Source organism: Passer domesticus, chromosome 3 (genome assembly GCF_036417665.1).
Source record: "Passer domesticus isolate bPasDom1 chromosome 3, bPasDom1.hap1, whole genome shotgun sequence".
NCBI classification, from domain to species: domain Eukaryota; kingdom Metazoa; phylum Chordata; class Aves; order Passeriformes; family Passeridae; genus Passer; species Passer domesticus.
The window spans coordinates 74,122,787-74,140,322 of record NC_087476.1 but is presented as its reverse complement, the minus strand read 5'-3'; the positions used below and the strand labels follow the sequence as shown (position 1 = coordinate 74,140,322).

The 17,536-nt window shown below is 40.6% G+C and overlaps 1 protein-coding gene and 1 long non-coding RNA gene across 13 annotated transcripts in view; one reads left to right on the top strand and one right to left on the bottom strand.

The window, feature by feature from the left end:
* The window catches only part of KIF25 (kinesin family member 25), a 51,931-nt gene that overhangs the window by 26,103 nt on the left and 8,292 nt on the right, over positions 1–17,536 (top strand). For 11 of the 12 annotated variants that reach the window (XM_064413985.1, XM_064413973.1, XM_064413983.1 and 8 more), the window contains 4 exons: positions 3,508–3,575; positions 8,518–8,592; positions 12,329–12,478; positions 13,551–13,727. In XM_064413985.1, coding sequence (XP_064270055.1) covers positions 3,508–3,575; positions 8,518–8,592; positions 12,329–12,478; positions 13,551–13,727 — 470 coding nt within the window. The remainder of the gene's footprint in view (positions 1–3,507; positions 3,576–8,517; positions 8,593–12,328; positions 12,479–13,550; positions 13,728–17,536) is intronic. The other variant, XM_064413974.1, reaches the window with a different exon arrangement.
* Positions 13,590–17,536, bottom strand: part of LOC135296967 (uncharacterized) — a 25,097-nt gene continuing 21,150 nt past the window's right edge. Inside the window, exon 2 of the long non-coding RNA XR_010358966.1 lies at positions 13,590–14,033. This is a non-coding gene — a long non-coding RNA (uncharacterized LOC135296967). The remainder of the gene's footprint in view (positions 14,034–17,536) is intronic.

Genomic DNA, 17,536 nt, shown 5'->3' with positions numbered 1-17,536 from the left:
AATTTTTCTAACTTTCTCCGTATATCCTCTCATGATTTTGCCACAAATTGTGTTTTTAATAATATGGCTCCTACCGGGGAGGCAGGGTCAGTACCCGAACACATTTGGAGACCTCTCCTTAGCCTTTCTAGCTAAGGTAGGAGTCTCGTTCCTCCCCTGGCATTCCCCCAAGGCTTTCCCCAAATTCTGCCCCTTTGGTACCGCCCCTCAGATACCTTGGATAACCATATTCCTTAGTTCTATCATCTTTTGTCTATCTTCCTCTATTTGGGCATTCCAGGATGGCCTTTGGTTGGGCCACTTAACCTTCCCGGTCCCCCTTGCAGATTCCTGTGTTCCCAATCCTTTATTGCAGCCACTGGTATCATATCTCGCTCCTCAGCATTAAACAACGATCTCATAATAGCATACATATCATCATACAAATAAATGCTATTCCCCAAAAATTCATCTAGTCGCTCTGCCACCCCCACAGGATCATCCATGATTTTCCCCATCTCCTTTTTGAATGCCCGCACATGCCCTGAGTTTATTGGTACGTTTACATAACCAGTGACCCCTGGAGCAGCTGGGACCTCTCTGAGTAGAAAGAGTCCCGGCTGTCCCTCCTCGTCTTTGCTGTCGTCTGCGTGTACTTTCCGGGTCTTATGTCTTGTGCAGCTGGCGGGTGCGGATTCCTTTCCTGTTGATGGATGTGTCCGTGCAGTGTTCTCCTCGGGTTGCGTGGGAGGAGGTAGAAAGGACAGGGTCCGTTCCGATGGGGAGGGGTTCGCTGGTGCTGGCTCCTGTGGGACTTCGGGCGGCGGTGCCTGCGGTGTTACCGGGCACTGTCCGGGGTTCTCGGGTTTGGGGAGAGGTCCGTACATCTGAGGTTTGGGTATGGGGGAGGTAGATTCTCCAAAGGTTCCCAAGTCTTTACCGACCCCACTGGCTGTTTACACACTCTAACGGGGAACAACTCGACACTAGCGTACTCCCATATCCTAGCATATTCCATTTCCTCCTCATTAAATCCTTCCTCAAACACAAACTCCCCTAATGCCCTATATATTTCCTTATTAAACGACCCGAAAATGGGCTAAAAATACTTTTTCTGATTTCTACATCAGCCCACTTCTCCATACAGTAGTAGACTGCCTTTTTCTTAGATTTTACCCTTCTAGTAGGGCAGTCTTCCCAGTGTTCTAACATCCATCCCAGAGGACTGTACCTTGGAATGTCAGGGAGATCAAACCTTCTCTTTCTCGCTGGTTTATCAGGATTTTTTCCTCGATTTTATTCCTTTTCAACCCCATGTTTTACTCCTTACTTACCTCCTTTAGGCCTATTTAATTGCAGAATTGCCTTTTTCCTTTTTAGTGGTATACCGAAAAAAAGCTTTTGCTGACCTACTAATCACGTAGCGAACCGAACTGCAGATGTTTAGTCAACAAACTAGTGAGCTCTCTTACCTGTTCCCTGGATCCAGCGAGGTCCCATCGTTCCTCCCGATCCAGCCAGCGATCGATCAAACAACCCCCTTTTCCCTCCCTTTCAACTTCCCGGGGCTTTTTGGGTTGGTGTGTGTGTTCCAAACGAGCTTTCCACTCGCTTCCCCCGCGACTGACCACTTTCCTCGCGGAAGAGTGGAACTGCGATCCTGGGGTCCGCACTCACTTCATGATATTTATCATGTCTCATACAGACTGGGTCACTCTCCACTCAACCACGCAATACTTATGGTTCGTTTTCCTGCGTGGATTCTTCGTGCACGTTGTTTTTATGAGTAAAAATAGCCGTCTTCCACAGAGAACTATCTCCGTCCTCGAGAGCTCTGGGCCTGTTCCCACCTTTTGATTGTGGCTTACTTTTTTGGCTACCAAAAAGTTCATTTTATCTGATTGGTTCTGATGAGCTATCCCAATCTTGTCTGGCCGCTGAATTCAGCGGGGCGCCGCCCGGACCTCGAGAGGGGACCCTGGAATCCTTACCAGATCACGTCGGGGTCACCAAATTGTTATAAATGAAAAATTAAAAATAACCAATTTCAATAAAAAAATTAAAAACAGAATTTATTTCGTGACCGTAATATAGTCCCGACAGCCACCAATCAGTCGGACAGCATACCACCCCCGGGAGGTGATGCGGGTGAATGTGAGATTGGTCTCGCTAGCACCAATTCTTCCCCATCCACACTGGCTGCTCCGAGGCAGCGGTTCTTATACAGTTTATTTTGCCCGCAGCAGAGTCCCTTTGTTTCTTTCCAAGTTCTTCATATTCAAGTTGGTTTCTGTCTTTGGCTCGGGCTGCACAAAGCCTTCTTCCGGGAATGGAAGAATACACTTCCCCGATTCCCGGAATCTGGCATTCAGGTGGAAGGTGTTGATGGCTCTGGTCATCTCAGGTAGGTATCTCATCCAGGCCATCATTGCTTGGGCGTCACTGGGTGCATGTTTCTGTGAATGCCCATCTCCTGTGCAGCCGAGGTTTTCTTCACATGTAAATGTGGTGATGCCTCTCATCTCATCAGATGGGCATCTGCCGAGGTTTCGCCATCCTGGGGAAGAATCTCTCCCTCCCCCTCTGTGTACCAGCCATTTATTTTATACATATATATTTTATACATCTTTTATTTCCACAAATTACTAACCATGTTTGTAACAGCTTTTGAGAGCCTTTCTTATGGTTTTGCAAGTTCACTGCATTATACATGCTCTAAAGCCTCATGAATTGGTGACTGCTCGAGAAGGGCCTTGGACTTCTTGGTCCTTAAAGTTGTCACCTTGTCACTGTGCCCCTCCAAGCGTCCACTTGGAGTCACCCAGCTTGCTCCGGCACAGCGGACGGCGGGAGACACTCTCCCATTGCTCGGGAGGTTGGGAGGGCAGCTAAGACTTTTGCCTTACACGGGCAAGACACTGAGCAGCACAGGTAAAACGAAGGAGGGGGTTCAGTCCAGGTTTATTGAGGGAATATAGCAGAGGAAATCCACAATGCAGGGAGTCCAGCCAACAGAAATCCAGCCAACAGAATACACGATGTGCCCTGTGCAACAGTTTATAAACTGGGGAGGATACAGGGGCGGGGCGTGCCCATACACCAGTGGGAGTATATGGGGATGTGGAGATTGGGAATACAGACAGTTGGGAGAATCATTAGGGGTAATTCAGGGGAGGGACCCCGGTGCCTAAACCTGTCACTTGACGCCCCTGGTAGAAGTTTCTAGAGAGAAGGGATGGGCTGCTGAGTGATGGACAGGACACTGGGGATGGGTTGAGAGAACGACAGAACACTTTTTCAGGGAGTAGCAGGTGTAGGCAGTGAGATTTACAAGGGGGAAGAGGGAGGAGCAACAGGGGAAGAACCATTAGTAACGGGGAAAGTGGAACAAATCCAGGTATAATTTATCATAACTAAATCCTACAAAAACACAATACAACATTATCTGATACATTAAGATTGAAGAATATTTGGTTTTGTGTGTGTGCCTGTGATATTAACTATAGGTAATCTACTTTTTTCTCTTAGGAAACTGTCCTTGTCAAGTGTAGTCGTCCTGGTCATGTCTCAGTAAACAAGACTTTTCAGTTTGAGAGGTGGGTAGTACTGTGTAGCAATCTGGAAATCTGAATTGCTGGAAGATTTGTGTAGTGAAGACAAATATTTTTAGTAGACATTAGCTAGAGGGTAATGCTCTTTTTGGTTGCAATTTTTGAGTAGGGCAGGTGGGAGGAAAATTCCTGGGGTTTTTTAATGTGGTAATTATGTTCTCCTCCGGACAGAATAATGCATTTCAGGGAATAGATAACTCTCAGTTAACCCTCCTAATACAGCTGAGTTTGAAACCTTTATAGAGACTTGACTCTTTTCATAACATGAGTAGCTGTCCTGATTCCTGCAACATGTTGCAATGTAGCAGAATGTCTTAAAGGTAAGGAAGCCTTGTTTGCCCTTCAGTACTTAGAGGGAGCTCATAAGAAAATGGGGCCAAACTTTGCATTGAAGGGCCTATTGCAATAGGAACAGGAGTAATGGTTTTAAACTAAAAGAGGGTAAATTGAGACTAGATATAAGGAAAAATATTTTCACAATGAATGTGGTGAAACGCTGGAATAGGTTTCCCAAAGAGGGGCTAGATGTCAGATTCCTGGAAACATCTGAGGTCAGGTAATATGGGACTCTGAGCAACTTGATCTAGTTGATGTCCCTGCTCATTGCAGGGGGATTGGACTAGGTGACCTTTAAAGGTTCCTTAAAACCCATACAATTCAATGGTTCTATGAATTGAGGTGGATTGCAAGGTTTCAGCATTAGATATAGAATTTGGCAGAAACTGGACTGTGCACTTGTACGAGTTGATGTTCAAACAGCCTGACCAGAGGCAGGAAGGCAGAGCAGTGGCATGGGAATCAGTGCTTCCCAAGGGAAAGGCTACAGTGGACTACTTTCCATATTGAATGCTTGAAAATCCACACAGATGAATAGGATTTTGAATGCACCATTTGTGATAAGGGTTTTAATGGGACACTGGAGTCACTGCCAGTCTCTGTCAGTGAGACAGAAAACTGCTGGGAGTCAGACTGAGGAGTGTCTTCTATTCTGTTGAAATAGTGCTGACTTGGACCTCTGAAAACAGGAATGAAGAGTTAAATAATACAATGAGAACTCTGCAAATGACAAAATACAAAATTTTACTCCAATGCTTTTTTTTAATGCAAACTTTGAATCTGTATATTGCAATGACTCAGGAGGCTGTCTACCCTGAACCATGATGCAAAACCCTCTGGAAACAGAATACAGGAGGACAATTTCATGCTTCCTTGATTTAAAGTCAGATGTACCTAGCATGAATTATCTGTCCTGGTTTAAATTTAATGTGTGAGCCTTTTCAGCTGAAATTCCTGTAGGTTTGCTAAACATTGTTAGATTTTTACCCTTTCCTCAAGGCGTTCTTGTAAAGAGCTGCAGTTTTCTACTCACAGGAGAATGGGGACTGCTGTCGTGCAAGCCACCAAGCACCTGAAAAATCCTGAGAAAATGCAGATCATGGGGAAGCTTTACTGATCCCACAGGTTATAGGACATCTTTGATTCAAGGCATAAGAGATCTCTTAGGGTGTATGGCCCCCTCACATGTTGCTGAGCTACTCAAAGTAGTTCCTTTCACTCTTCAGCTACCTAACCCAGCCATATCAGTTGAAGTAAACACAGAATAATGCTGGAATTCAACTCTGTAGAGAAGCACAGTTAATGGTATTGACACACTACTCCAGAGGTGCTGTGATTCTGGAAATGTGGTGTAGCTCCTGGTAATCAGGAAAAGGGTTAAAAAAATGTAAATCCCCTAAAGAATGCAATTCTCCAGGAATGTTTTTTTAGTGTCCCAGTACAGCTATTTTTTTTATAAACAGAAAAGCATATGTTTCTTATGAACTCTAAAATGTTTATTTTTTTAGCAATGTTTTATGGAACTAATAAATGTCAAAATATTTGATTTCAGCTCAGGAAGAAAATTCCAGCTTTCAACATGTTATGCTTTTATAATTTTATTGGCAAATCAGTTAGCAAAATAAAAAGGAAGCTCAGAATTTTCAATGTGAAATTCACATTAATCAGTGCACAGGGACAAATCTATCATTTGAGTAAAAATACATGGGGCTTTAGAAAGGGATTCTTTGGATTTGCACCATCTTGCATGGTTTCAGATAGCTAATGAAGTGGGTGTCCATGCTTCAGCCAAGATTGTGGTTACAGTGTAGCATAAACTAGTTCGAGACTACTTTAAACCACTTTATTTCAGTATGGATAGCATTTGAACCGCAGCAACCAATAGTGGCAGTAAAAACCGTTTAGGAAGTCGACTGAATATTTGAGTTGTTACTGTAACGTGGAATCACATGCCTTTCCTGAGGTCAGCTACCGAAGCCTGGTCCTGCCATAGCTGTACTGACCCCAGCTGTAGATGTGCTTGGAAGAAATGGCCTCAAGCTGAACTAGGGCTTAGGTGTGTGTCCAGCCTGTGCTCAGGTTGAACGTCAAGATTTTCTGCACAGAAAGGGTGCTTCAGCTCTGGAACAGGCTGTCCAGGGAGGTGGTGGAATCACCATCCCTGGAAGTGTTCAAGAAACAACTGGATGTGACACCTACTGTTATGGGTTAGTTGGCAAGGTGGCATTCAATCAAAGGTTGGACTTGATGGCCTTGGAGGTCTTTTCCAAGCTAATTGATTCTGTGATTCTACTTTGCTGTGCAAATGAACTGCTAAGACTGATTGATTCTAGCCTGTGTTGTGGCCAGTAGCAATATGTTTGCTTTCTTAGGCAACAAAAGCCATCAGCAGTGAATGTTTTAATCATTAAAATGACTTTCTTAGCATTTTCTCTTTCTTTTTCTTTTTTTTTTTAATTTACATAGTAGCTCTGAGATGTTTTGATTTGCAAAGAAAAAAAATTTCAACACATACTGAGTTAGAGATCTAGTTGGTTAAGATGGAGAATTGCGTGCTAATGAATATTTCATCAATTGCAGATAGATGAAGCAGAGAAAAGTGTTTGGAAGTGCTTATGCTGTTTTATATTGACCTTGCAGATTGGATGTGCAGTTTACTGAAGCATATGCTCATGTGCATGCAAAGCAGGGACAGAGTATTCAGCGCCTGTGTCCTTCTGGTCTGAGCTGTGCCACATCCCTGCGTATTTGTTGGTTTCTCAGTGCACTGTGATGGCATATCAGTGCAATGGCAATACAAGCAGTATTTGTCTATCAAGCCAGACAAGTGCTCCTTTCCTGATTAAAGAGAGTACGTTTTCATGCAGCTTACAATTAGTCTGTGGAACACGTTGCCACAGGATGTTGCTCCGGGACAAGAATTTAGCAAGATGCAGAAAGAAACTGAATGCTAATTCTAATAATATTTTTTCAAAACAGAGATTCAACTCATATTTCAGTTTTGAGGCCAGTATACAGCTTTTAAGGATTAGGATGATGCACAGAGATGAATTATTGTGTCGCTGGCCACCGTATTGTTTCTTGCTCCTTCTTCTCACTGTTGTCAGGAAAAATGCTGAGTTCAGTGCATTGGCTCCAATTCTGTATCTGTTTATCAGTGATCCTTCTGTATAATCTTATTTATGGAGATCATAAATACAAAAAATCTATTTGTGCAGTCTATAGACTGTACCAGACAGATCATGGTCAGATATACAAAGAGGCTTAAGTAAACGCTGAAGAGCAATACTTTGTGTTTATTTGGTTAACCCTGTAGTGTCCCGTACAATCTGTGGGATACTGTTAAGTGAAGTGTACTGGTGTACTGTATACACAGAGAAGTGACTACACTTTGTAACATTGGCTGCTACCAAAATTCCTGTTTCTAATTAGCCATTTTCTGTGAGCTATAAAGAGCATATATCACCTATTGGAAAACAGAGCTAGACAAAAAAAAAATCACCACAAAAAGATAGCAGAAAAAGAAACTTTTTCAAAAGGTAAACATTCATACCTCAAATATTTAACTGTGGGTAAAGACATTCATGTTTTAGATTCTGTTCATCTTGTATAAACAATAGGTGCTGCAGGCTGTAATCTTGGTGAGGATACATTTTTGGTGTGCTACAGGAGAAATGAATGAGTTAGGATATCCATGTTTTATGATCAGAATTTCCTCTCTGATGATTTCCTATTTTCAGATTTTGATTTTATGTTGTACAAACCTGAAAGGGTTGGAGGAAAGATTTCTTTGAAGATAACTGTTGGTTTGGCTTTTTTTTCTTCTTGCATTCAAAAATTTTGTCACTTGTTTCAGACATCATTGTATTTCCCCAAGTATTGAAATGTTATTGTTCCTTTCTAAGGGATAGAATAACTCATGCAATTTAATTGTCTTCCATTCTGTTTAAACAGGTCTTCATTCCACATCATTATGTAAAAAAAAGTCTTCTTTTGAGTGAGAAGTATTGATTTCAGAGTTGGTATTTCATCTAGGGATGGAAATACCTTAGGCTGATACTGCCCACAAAGATAGTACATCCTTAAATATGACCTTCAGAAGCATTCTGATTACTGCTGTGCCACTGAGTCTTCTGAGACAAGTCCTCAGCAAGTTTGCAGTCTCTGTACCTCTTTTTTTCCCCCTCAAACTTTACCCACATCTAAAGGTTATTACAACCTAACCACTGTCTTCCATAAAGTGATATATACGAATCCCAGGCAGCAGGGATATTTCACATTCTAGTAGGTGTGAAAAAGTTACACTGATCCAGTACAGCCTAAAAGAAAGACTCTGTGGGCCAGAGGCGCAGGCAGGAGGTCTAGGATGAGCTCAGTCCACAAGGATACACCTATGTATTGTTCTCCCCAAAACACATCAGCTGCTCCCAAAATGTGAGTGAGGACTTTGGAGTTCAAATTTTCAGTTTTGTGTCACAGAAATGTCAGCAGGTCCCAGATTATATGTCACTGGCTTACCTTTTGTATGGTCTGTGTTCTTGTGACAACATTTATATTTTTCTTTGGTTAATCATTACACTTTGTTCCTCAGAGTTTACAATGAACTGGAGTCTCAAGATGCAGTATTTGCAGATGTGTCCCCTTTGCTAACATCTCTCCTGGATGGGTAAGTTAAAAAGGTTGCACTAAGAAAGCTAAAGCACAATAATCTACTGAAATCTGTCAATTAAAAAAAAATACTTAATAATGGTGATCTGGTCAAGTTTTATGTCTTTGCAGTTCCATTTTCCTGTTTTCTTTCTACTCAGCACCAAGCGAATGCTGTTTCTCTGTATAAACAGTGAAAATATGGTTTATAAAATTTAGCAAAGCAGACAAATTTGTAAAAATAAAAAAATCCCAGTTTTTTCTTCTGATCTGCTTCTGTTTAACCAATGCTTCTAACGGAAGATGTTGTCTTTTTTCTTTGTGTTCTTTAGGTTATGCTTTATAACTTTTCCAGTTGCAGGCATTGTATGATACATCTTTTCCAACAGTGTGTTCACTGTGAACATTGTGTGCAATGTGAAAGGCCTGCCAGGCCCACTCTCTGTTCTGGTTTTAGGTCCAGCAGAGGTGGTGCGATCGATTCCTAGTTGAACCAGAACTGAGCATTCTCAGTCATTCTACTGCTCCTTCAGGCACTGGGGTAAAACAGAATTTTGGTTATAATACAAAACTGATCAGTACCAAGCACTAACAAATACATGGAATTACTTCTAGCTACTGAAGCTCATAAAGTGTGATTTTTCATAACTACTGAGCCAACTTAAGCTACTCTTGAAAAGAGGCTTTGATGTACATATAGTTATAATCCTTGAGGCTTAAGCTGAGTTTTATACAGAACCTTTTTCCTGCTCCTTTTTCATCCCTGTTCCAATACCACTTAATTATATGGTAGAGCTGTCATGGACCTTTTGCTCCCTGGAGGGGAAAAGACAGTCCCTTTCCATTCACAGTGGCATAGTTGAACAATGGGAATCCTTGTTCCCAGCAGCCTGCACACTGGAGTTTCCAAGGGTCCTTTTGTTAAAAACATTCTAGAAGAGATATCTAAAGATACTGTGAATATTGGGAATTCCATATGCCACAGAGAGGCCCCCAAGGGCTCCGTGGCTGAGGGAAGTCATAGATTCCATTATTCTTGTTTACCAGCGATGAGTAACCTCAGTTTCTTTAGCTGACCAACCTAGGGACGACTATGTTGCAGGAGTTTAAAGAAGTCTTAAAAATACTGCTTTCTCTCCCTACTTTTCCTTTTGCAATGATCATAATTTTGCCTTGGTTGAACAGGTCCCTTAAGTGACATATCTGATCTGTACCTTGATCTGCTGTACTTCCCACTTCCTAATTTTTACGTGAGGAGAGTCCTGTCCTAAAAGCTAAGATTTTTGCATTCAGTTAGGAAAAGGTCTGTTATTGAAAACAAAAGACCTGTCTTGTTCTCCCAGAAGTGCTGTTTAAACAGAAGCAGATTCTCAGGAAAGGCAAGTCTGTGCATATGAGCACAGCAGCCTTCCCACTGTAAATGGGAAACAGACATACTTAGTCTGAACCTTGAACCTCTTTTCAGCTCCTGATTGTTTTAGTCTGGGTTCCAAAGTGGTCTGTAACAACTTTTAGCTTGAGTAGAAGGGAGTGTTTTCTCATTTTCCTTATTTTTTCTGTTTTTCTTTCTTAATGGATTGTTTGATTTTTCAGTACAAATATACAGGAAGAAAAAATTGTTCCATATGTAAACCAGACAAAGTATAGCAGGCTTCAAAGTTCACTGTGAGCCATACAGGGCCAACAGGGGAGTAAGATAACTTTTCTTTACAGCATTGAAGAATCCAAATTATTTATTTTAAAGAATTAATTTCTCCTCCTTTCATTTCCGTTAACAGTTTTCTCTCCTAGGGTAACTTTGCTAGAGTGAACACCCACACTCTTTTCAGGAGAGAAGTGCTACAAAACTATTGGTATTTTAGCTTGACAATATTCTAGCTAAACAAGAATATAACAGTTATATATAATAATAAAGTGGAGAAGGAAAAATATCAGGGCACATAAGTGAATAATAGTGAAAAATCTTCAGGCTTCTCTTTTGGAAGCTTTGTGCTGGATCTAGAGCTAAAAAGTCTAGCTAAAAACAACAAAATTAGTGTAAGCTTTTCTACTGAGTTATGTCAGCAGTGAATACTTCAAGAAATCCCTCACTTCAGGTTTACAGCCCTGATTGCTATCACATTTAATTTTGCTGTAGTACTCATTGTTTTCAATTACAGTTATATCAACTCCTTTACTTCATCAAATCTATGACTAGACTATTTTATACTCTGCAGTGCATGCTAAAATCTGAAGGGACCTACTATAGATTCATTGACTGCAACTTTGACTTCACATTCCCAGAAACGGTACCCAGGTATTTTCCATGTGGCTTATCAGCTCACACTTTTTTCTAACAAGTGAAAGCTTTCAAAATAATCCTCCTGAAATAATTGCTTCTAGGCATGTTTAATATGCATGTAAGTATTTCATGACTTGAAACCATACATTTAAAACAATTAGATGAGAGGTGGTCATTGAAATATGCTGGCATGTGCTTGAAACTATATTTTTGATGTGAGGAAAAGCATCAGATAATCAAAAGCAGCTGTTTCAGGTCTGCCCACAGAGGAGGTAGCTTAGGCAGTGAAATTTTATTCCCTGGCAGAAAACGAGCAAGCCCGTTCTTGCAACTCTAGTATAGCAGAAGTTTTTGCAAGCTGTGAAGCACTTCTTGTGTAGGTTCTGCTAATGTTGTATCTCTGAACAAATGAGATATTCCAGGGAGAGAGCAGTCCTGTCAGCATAAATGCACGTCTTCCAAGGCTTGGCTGGGACAGTACTGTGGTCAACATCGAGTTGCTGGCAGGAGTAGCAGAACAGACACAGTCTAGGAGGGGCAAAGCTGCACAGCACAGTGTTGGTCCTCCATGTAAAGCAGTACTGTGGTTGGATGCATCTGTATCCACCCACTTATTTTGCTTAAGATGTTGACTTTGATCTCATTGTGTTAGTAACACACTTTCTAGATAGGATTCATACATTTCAGTTCAGATCCCTGTGGCACAGACATCCACAACAGTGCTCACAGCTGTGAACAATTCTTTTTGTATTATTTTATGTGCAGCCAAGAGGCATTTTCAGAGTTCTGGTCATTAGACATATTTACTTGTCTGCTTCAAAAGATGATGTTTCACACATGCCTCTTCCTTTGCACTGATACTGTACATTTTCATTTTCTACTTGTCCTTATCAGAGCAGTTCCTGCCACCTTTGTTCCAGAGCAGTCATTGTGTGCATGATCATTCTCAACTGCTGCTCTTGGTTTAAAATTTGTGCCTTCTATTCTTAGGGCTGTCTGATGAGCCTGCCTGAAAAAGGCTATGAGAGATGAAAAGTTCCCAGCTGTTAGGATGCAAGTGCAATGGTTTGCAACGCATCACTGTAACACAAATCAAGCCCAGAAATAGTTTACTTTAAAATGCTGTACTGTAAACTGCAGTGGTTCAGGATCTGATTAAAAAGCAGCTCTGTAGTGCAAAAGCTGAAAGTTGGGTAGGCAAGGAGGTCTAACAGCATCAGTCATTCCAAGCTAGGGATCCTTTAAACTTCTACTTAAAAGCATCCCTTTAACTCTGCTTAAAAAATAAAACCTGTTTAGGTGATGCTATGAACAGTAATTACTGTCAGACTTTGAGATCTGTAGAAAGAAATCAGGAGCAGTGCTTTTATTTTCTTGTTTAAGTTTGTATTCCCATATTGTTTGAAGTTTGACTTGCCACCTAATAGAGACATTTGGTAATGGCAAAATAAATTACAGCACTTGTATTTTTCAGGTACAATGTGTGTATCATGGCTTATGGGCAAACTGGAAGTGGGAAGACATACACAATGCTGGGACCACAGTTAGAGGAGAACTTAGCATTCGCCATAGAAGAGGAATCAGAACTTGGAATTATTCCTCGAGCTACGCAAGAAGTGTTCAGGTAAAAACTAAGTAAAGGCTTTCTGTCAGTGACAGTCACTTTAAACTGTATAGAAAGGATGAAATAATGTTTGTAGTGTATTTATCATTACAGATTTCAGCTTCAAAATGGTTAATATTTGTAACTTCTCTGACCATCATTTGATATTTGAAGTTTCATATAGATTTCTAGTCTCTCTCCTGCTTTATCTAATTTTCTAAGACAATAAGATTATGCAGTTTTACTGTGTATTATCTGTCCATCTGGCTTTCAGACTCTAATTAAACTTCTGAAAATGTTTCAACCATAGTTGTGGGAGTCCAGAAGATAATTAAGTTCTGAACGGTTCTGTGAAAATTTACAACTGGAATAGATGAAGAGAATTCAGATTAGAACCCAGTCCCAAGGAAGAAGGATAATAGCATTTTTAACTACAATCTGTACTTGTTTTAAGGGGTCTTAGATTTTTTTCAGTTGAACCTAATACAGAATTGAACTGATATGCTGCTATGTTATAGTAGAAGAGCCATTAGAAGTTTTTCCAGCTAAGCCTGTTTGTTTTGGAGAAGGGTATAAGCTAAATCAAAGAACCAATTTTGGATGAGAATAACTGTCTAACTGTAAATACTCTCCTGAATAGAGAAGCCCTTAATTTATGGATTTTCTCAGGCTTTTATCAGTGAACAGATAACTTCTTCCAGATATAGTTTCCCATCTCTGTTCATTGCTTTCACTCTGCCAGATTTTATATTCTGAACTCTGAGTGCAAATAACTGCCAGCAGAGAAATGGTATTTAAAAAATCCTGAGGTGGGAGGCTAGTGGAAAAAACAAGCTGGCACAGCTGTTTGGAAAATTAAATTCTATTTACTTCCTCAAGTATAAATAAACTGTATATTCTGAGTCTTCAAGGTAACATTAGCATATGGATAAGGCAATTCCATGGCTGCAGATACTTAGTAAATGCTTTTATCAGATTGTAATTATATTACAATTAAAGAATAGATCTCTATTTGCAGATTGTTAATTTGGGGTTTGACTTCAACTTTTTGGACTTTTGCTTCAAATTTTTTTCTCTTTTTTTTATTTGCCAGGCTTATTTCAGAAAAGCCACCAGGAAGTTGCTGGGTTGAGGTTTCTGTTGTAGAAGTGTATAATAATGAAATTTTTGATCTTCTGGCCAAAGACAGTTGTGGAAAACTGTTTGGCATCAAGCGTGATGTTGTCACAACCAGAGAAGGGAAGAGTGATGTGCCATTGCTGACGCATGAGTGAGTACACGGCTTGCTCCTACAATCCAAACAGTATCTGGTGTTAATGCTGTGTAGAGCTGTCACAAAATTGCATTACAGGCACCAGATTGCTTCTTAACAATGAGTCCTTACCATATGCAAAAGAACAGTTCTGTTTCTGTTAGCTTAGTCTCTTACACTGCAGTTGACTTCAAATGTCAAAATACTTCCAGAAATAAGTGTACAATTACTTTGAGTTATACTCCTGTGCTAAGTGCCTTCCATTCAGAATGCCTGGAGATTGCTGCATATATTGTTGTTGCTGGATCTATGGCATCTTGTCAGCTGTAGAAAAAGAAAGGATAATCTAGTCACAAATCGCTTTCTATTCAGTCTCATTGAATTATAAAATTTACAGATTATAATAGAAATTTATGTACCAGTTGTAAATAGTTAAGCAGCTGTAGGGTGTTAGCTTTTCCTTTATGCATTGGAGTTACAAAAAATTAGAATAAGATTTTAAGTGATATTTTAATACAAATACCCATCTTAATATTCCTTAAAGTTCTGTTTTCATAACTGGATGTGTTAAAACTGGAATTGTTATGTTGGCATTTGAACTGGTAGGTCTTGAAAATCAAGTTTCTTCAAACTAGAAGCTAAGTAGCAAAGCTTCTCACCATTCAGTTTTAAGATGTCCCTCTCCAGCATTGGTGTATGCCAGGTTTGATCCTTATTTACACAACTTGACAGTGTAGAGAAAGCTAGGGTATTTAAAGCTACAGCTATACTTAAAGGCCTTCTTTTACATGCTAAGCATTACAAAGATTTGTTTTAGTGCTCATGAGAATTATTCTTGACATTATGTAAGTGTGGCATACAAAGCAAACGTACAGCGCTTTCTTGTTATATATAAAAAATTTACCTTGGGTACTTAGATGTTAAAAATCATATGTTCATAAAATTTCATCCATTAACAAGAGGGAATCTGTTTCAGATGCTTCATTTTGGTAATGGCTGTGTCGTTTATCATAGAATGTCTTGAGTGAGGAGGGGCCTACAAGATAACATTGAGTCCAACTCCTGGCCCTGCACAGGACAGCCCCAAGAATCCCATTCTAGTACCTAGCCACCCTCTGGGTGAAGAACCTTTTCCTAATATCCAGTGTAAACCTCCCCTGACACAACTTCTGGCTGCTCCCTCAGGTCACCAGGGAGAAGAGGTTGATTCCTGCCTCCCTGCTTCCCCTCACAACGAAATTGTGACTGCAATGAGGTCTCCCCTCAGTCTCCTCTCCTCCACGCTGAACAGACAAGTCACCTCAGCTTCTGCTTATGTGGCTTCCTCTCTAGGCCTTTCTCCATTTTTGTGGCCTTTCTTTGGGCCTTACGCTAGTAGTATCAACATTAGCTAGAAAAAAAATAAAATTAGGATAAGCAGTTCTAGTGGCATCAGAGAGGTGATGGTATCCAGTGGAATTAAACTGGACATCTCTCTCTGAGCACCCAGCATGAAAACAGATTCCAGAAGGGAGCATGTGCATTATTGAGATGTCACATAAAGAAGTCCTGCTCCTTGAGTAAATAACATTTGGGAAAAGAAATATGTTGCTCTATTGAAATGTTTAGAAAAGCATTAGTGTTTTCTATGTTTCTGAGGAAATGCGATGTTTTTCTTTGCTTCTCTGTAATAATTCCTGTCATGGTCTAATCTCTATTTTTCCAAGGGGAGTTAGCAGTCAGATATGAAATGCATCCCATGCCAATTAAATAAAATGCACCACCATCAGTGGAGATAATTTTGTCCTGTGGGACTTAGTCACATAAGCAGACCAGTAGTTTGTTTGTGTGGATTTAATACTATTCCTAGCAAGCTTTGATAAAAGTATAAGAATGTACTGGAGGATTGTACAAGTGTGCTTTTATTCTACCTAGTGATTTTATTGATTTATTGATTTGTACTTTCTAGCAATTTAATTGCTCATAGAAAAGTAGGAGCCCAGAGAAATTGTCAAGTAGTTTTCTTCACTGTAGAAGCTGTAGGAGTCTCCTTTCTTTCAATGAAGCAATAAGCACTGCAATATTTTCAGAAGTATTAACATTTGTAACTGGGGTTTGCCTGCTCTTTGGTCTTGAGGTTAAATACAATTTCCATAGAAATTCTGCAAGCTTGATTGCACTCTGCATGCACCAGAAGAACATGGAATGAATGAAAAGTGATTGGAGCTTAAAGTGATGAATCCTTTTGCCCTTTCTGTCTGTATTATGCTGACTAGTGGGTTTCTCTATGTCTCTATTGTTGTATTTCCCAACTGTGACTTTACTCCAACTTTTAGTGCCTAGTTAAGGCTCTGCTGTCAAAGACATTAAAAACTCCAGAAGAGTCTGGGAGCAGAACTTAACCTGTGTGTGCTGAATCTTTCTTGGGGGAGCTAATCTTTTTCCTTTGACTATACAGGAAAGGAGCCATATTAGAAAGTGAAGATGGGTGCATGTAGTGTGGACATGCTGGGAGTTGAACTTTTCCTGTTTTCATCAAAATCTCCAAGCCATTTTTAATTACGGTATTTCAGTGACTAAGATGCTGGCCTGGCATAATTTTATTCCTGAAAAATGCCTGTTCGATTTCCCAAGGGAGCTTTGCATAGTTAGTGGGTCACCCATCTCTTTTCATAGGTTTTGGGAAAGGGAGAGGCGAGAAGCAACGGGACATGTGCCATAGAGACAAAAAAAGAGAAGATTCAATAAGGTTTCATTTGTCCCTCCAGTTAATAAAATGGCTGCTCTGTTTATTTCTGTAAATTTTAATTTATGGCAAAGGAACCTGGTGCCTTGAACTAAAACTCTTAAAAGCCACTTATCTCAATCAGTTAATACTAAATGCTAATGCAAACATAAATAAAAACATGGACTTGTATCTCAGTTACAATGCAAGCAGTGAAAAAAGTCCAATTCATAAACAGGCTATATTAATAATTACATAGAAAGGTTAATAAGAAAAAACAAACCCAAACAAGGTAAAGGAACCATTGAATGAGGCCACCCAGCTGCCTGAAATCTAAAGTAAACAGCTGGTGCTTTGAATAAAAACACATCCTCATTTATGATAATATTTCATCTAGAATATATTGGCCTGCTGGGTCTCACTGGCTTCTCCATATATCCACTAAAGTACAGTAGTTTCTTTCCTGCTAACATGTTCATCTTACTGAATCATGAAAACCTCAGTCTCTTTCTTCTTTTATAGCTTGGTTGACTTTGGAGAACTTTCAGCATCAAATTTTTAACGTAACTGCAACAGGGCTTCTCTTTGTAGAATCTGGTCCTAGAACGTGCGACACATGAAGCATGATGAAGTAATAGACATTATACTACAATACTATTTCTGTCAGTCCTGTGGAGGAGCTACTGTGTCACATTTGCCACACTGGGCAGGGGATGTTGCTTGTCTTCAAAGCCAGCTGCAGCTTCCCAGCCATAGGTGACCAACACTGACAGCACATCCTGAACCCTGTTTTCCATGGCAAATGCAGGGATGGGGCAGCAGCTTGGAGCACTGACCCTTTGCCAGCTCACAGCAGCAGCTTGCAGAAGCCAACTTCCTGGTGCTGCATCCTAGCCAAGGCTGCTTCCCCCTCAGGCCTTTCAGTCCTGGCTGACTAGCCACTGCAAGATGCAGTTGATGGCTTGGGAAGGCAGGAGGTGTGCCTCCTTGGATGTGTGGCATAGTTGGATCACCCCATTGTAGGAACTGGAGCCACTACCAGGTCAAACAAGCAGGAGACATCCCTGGTGGCTGCCCAGAGGTGGCTACTGTGGAGGCTGGCATGTGTGGCTCAGGATTGATA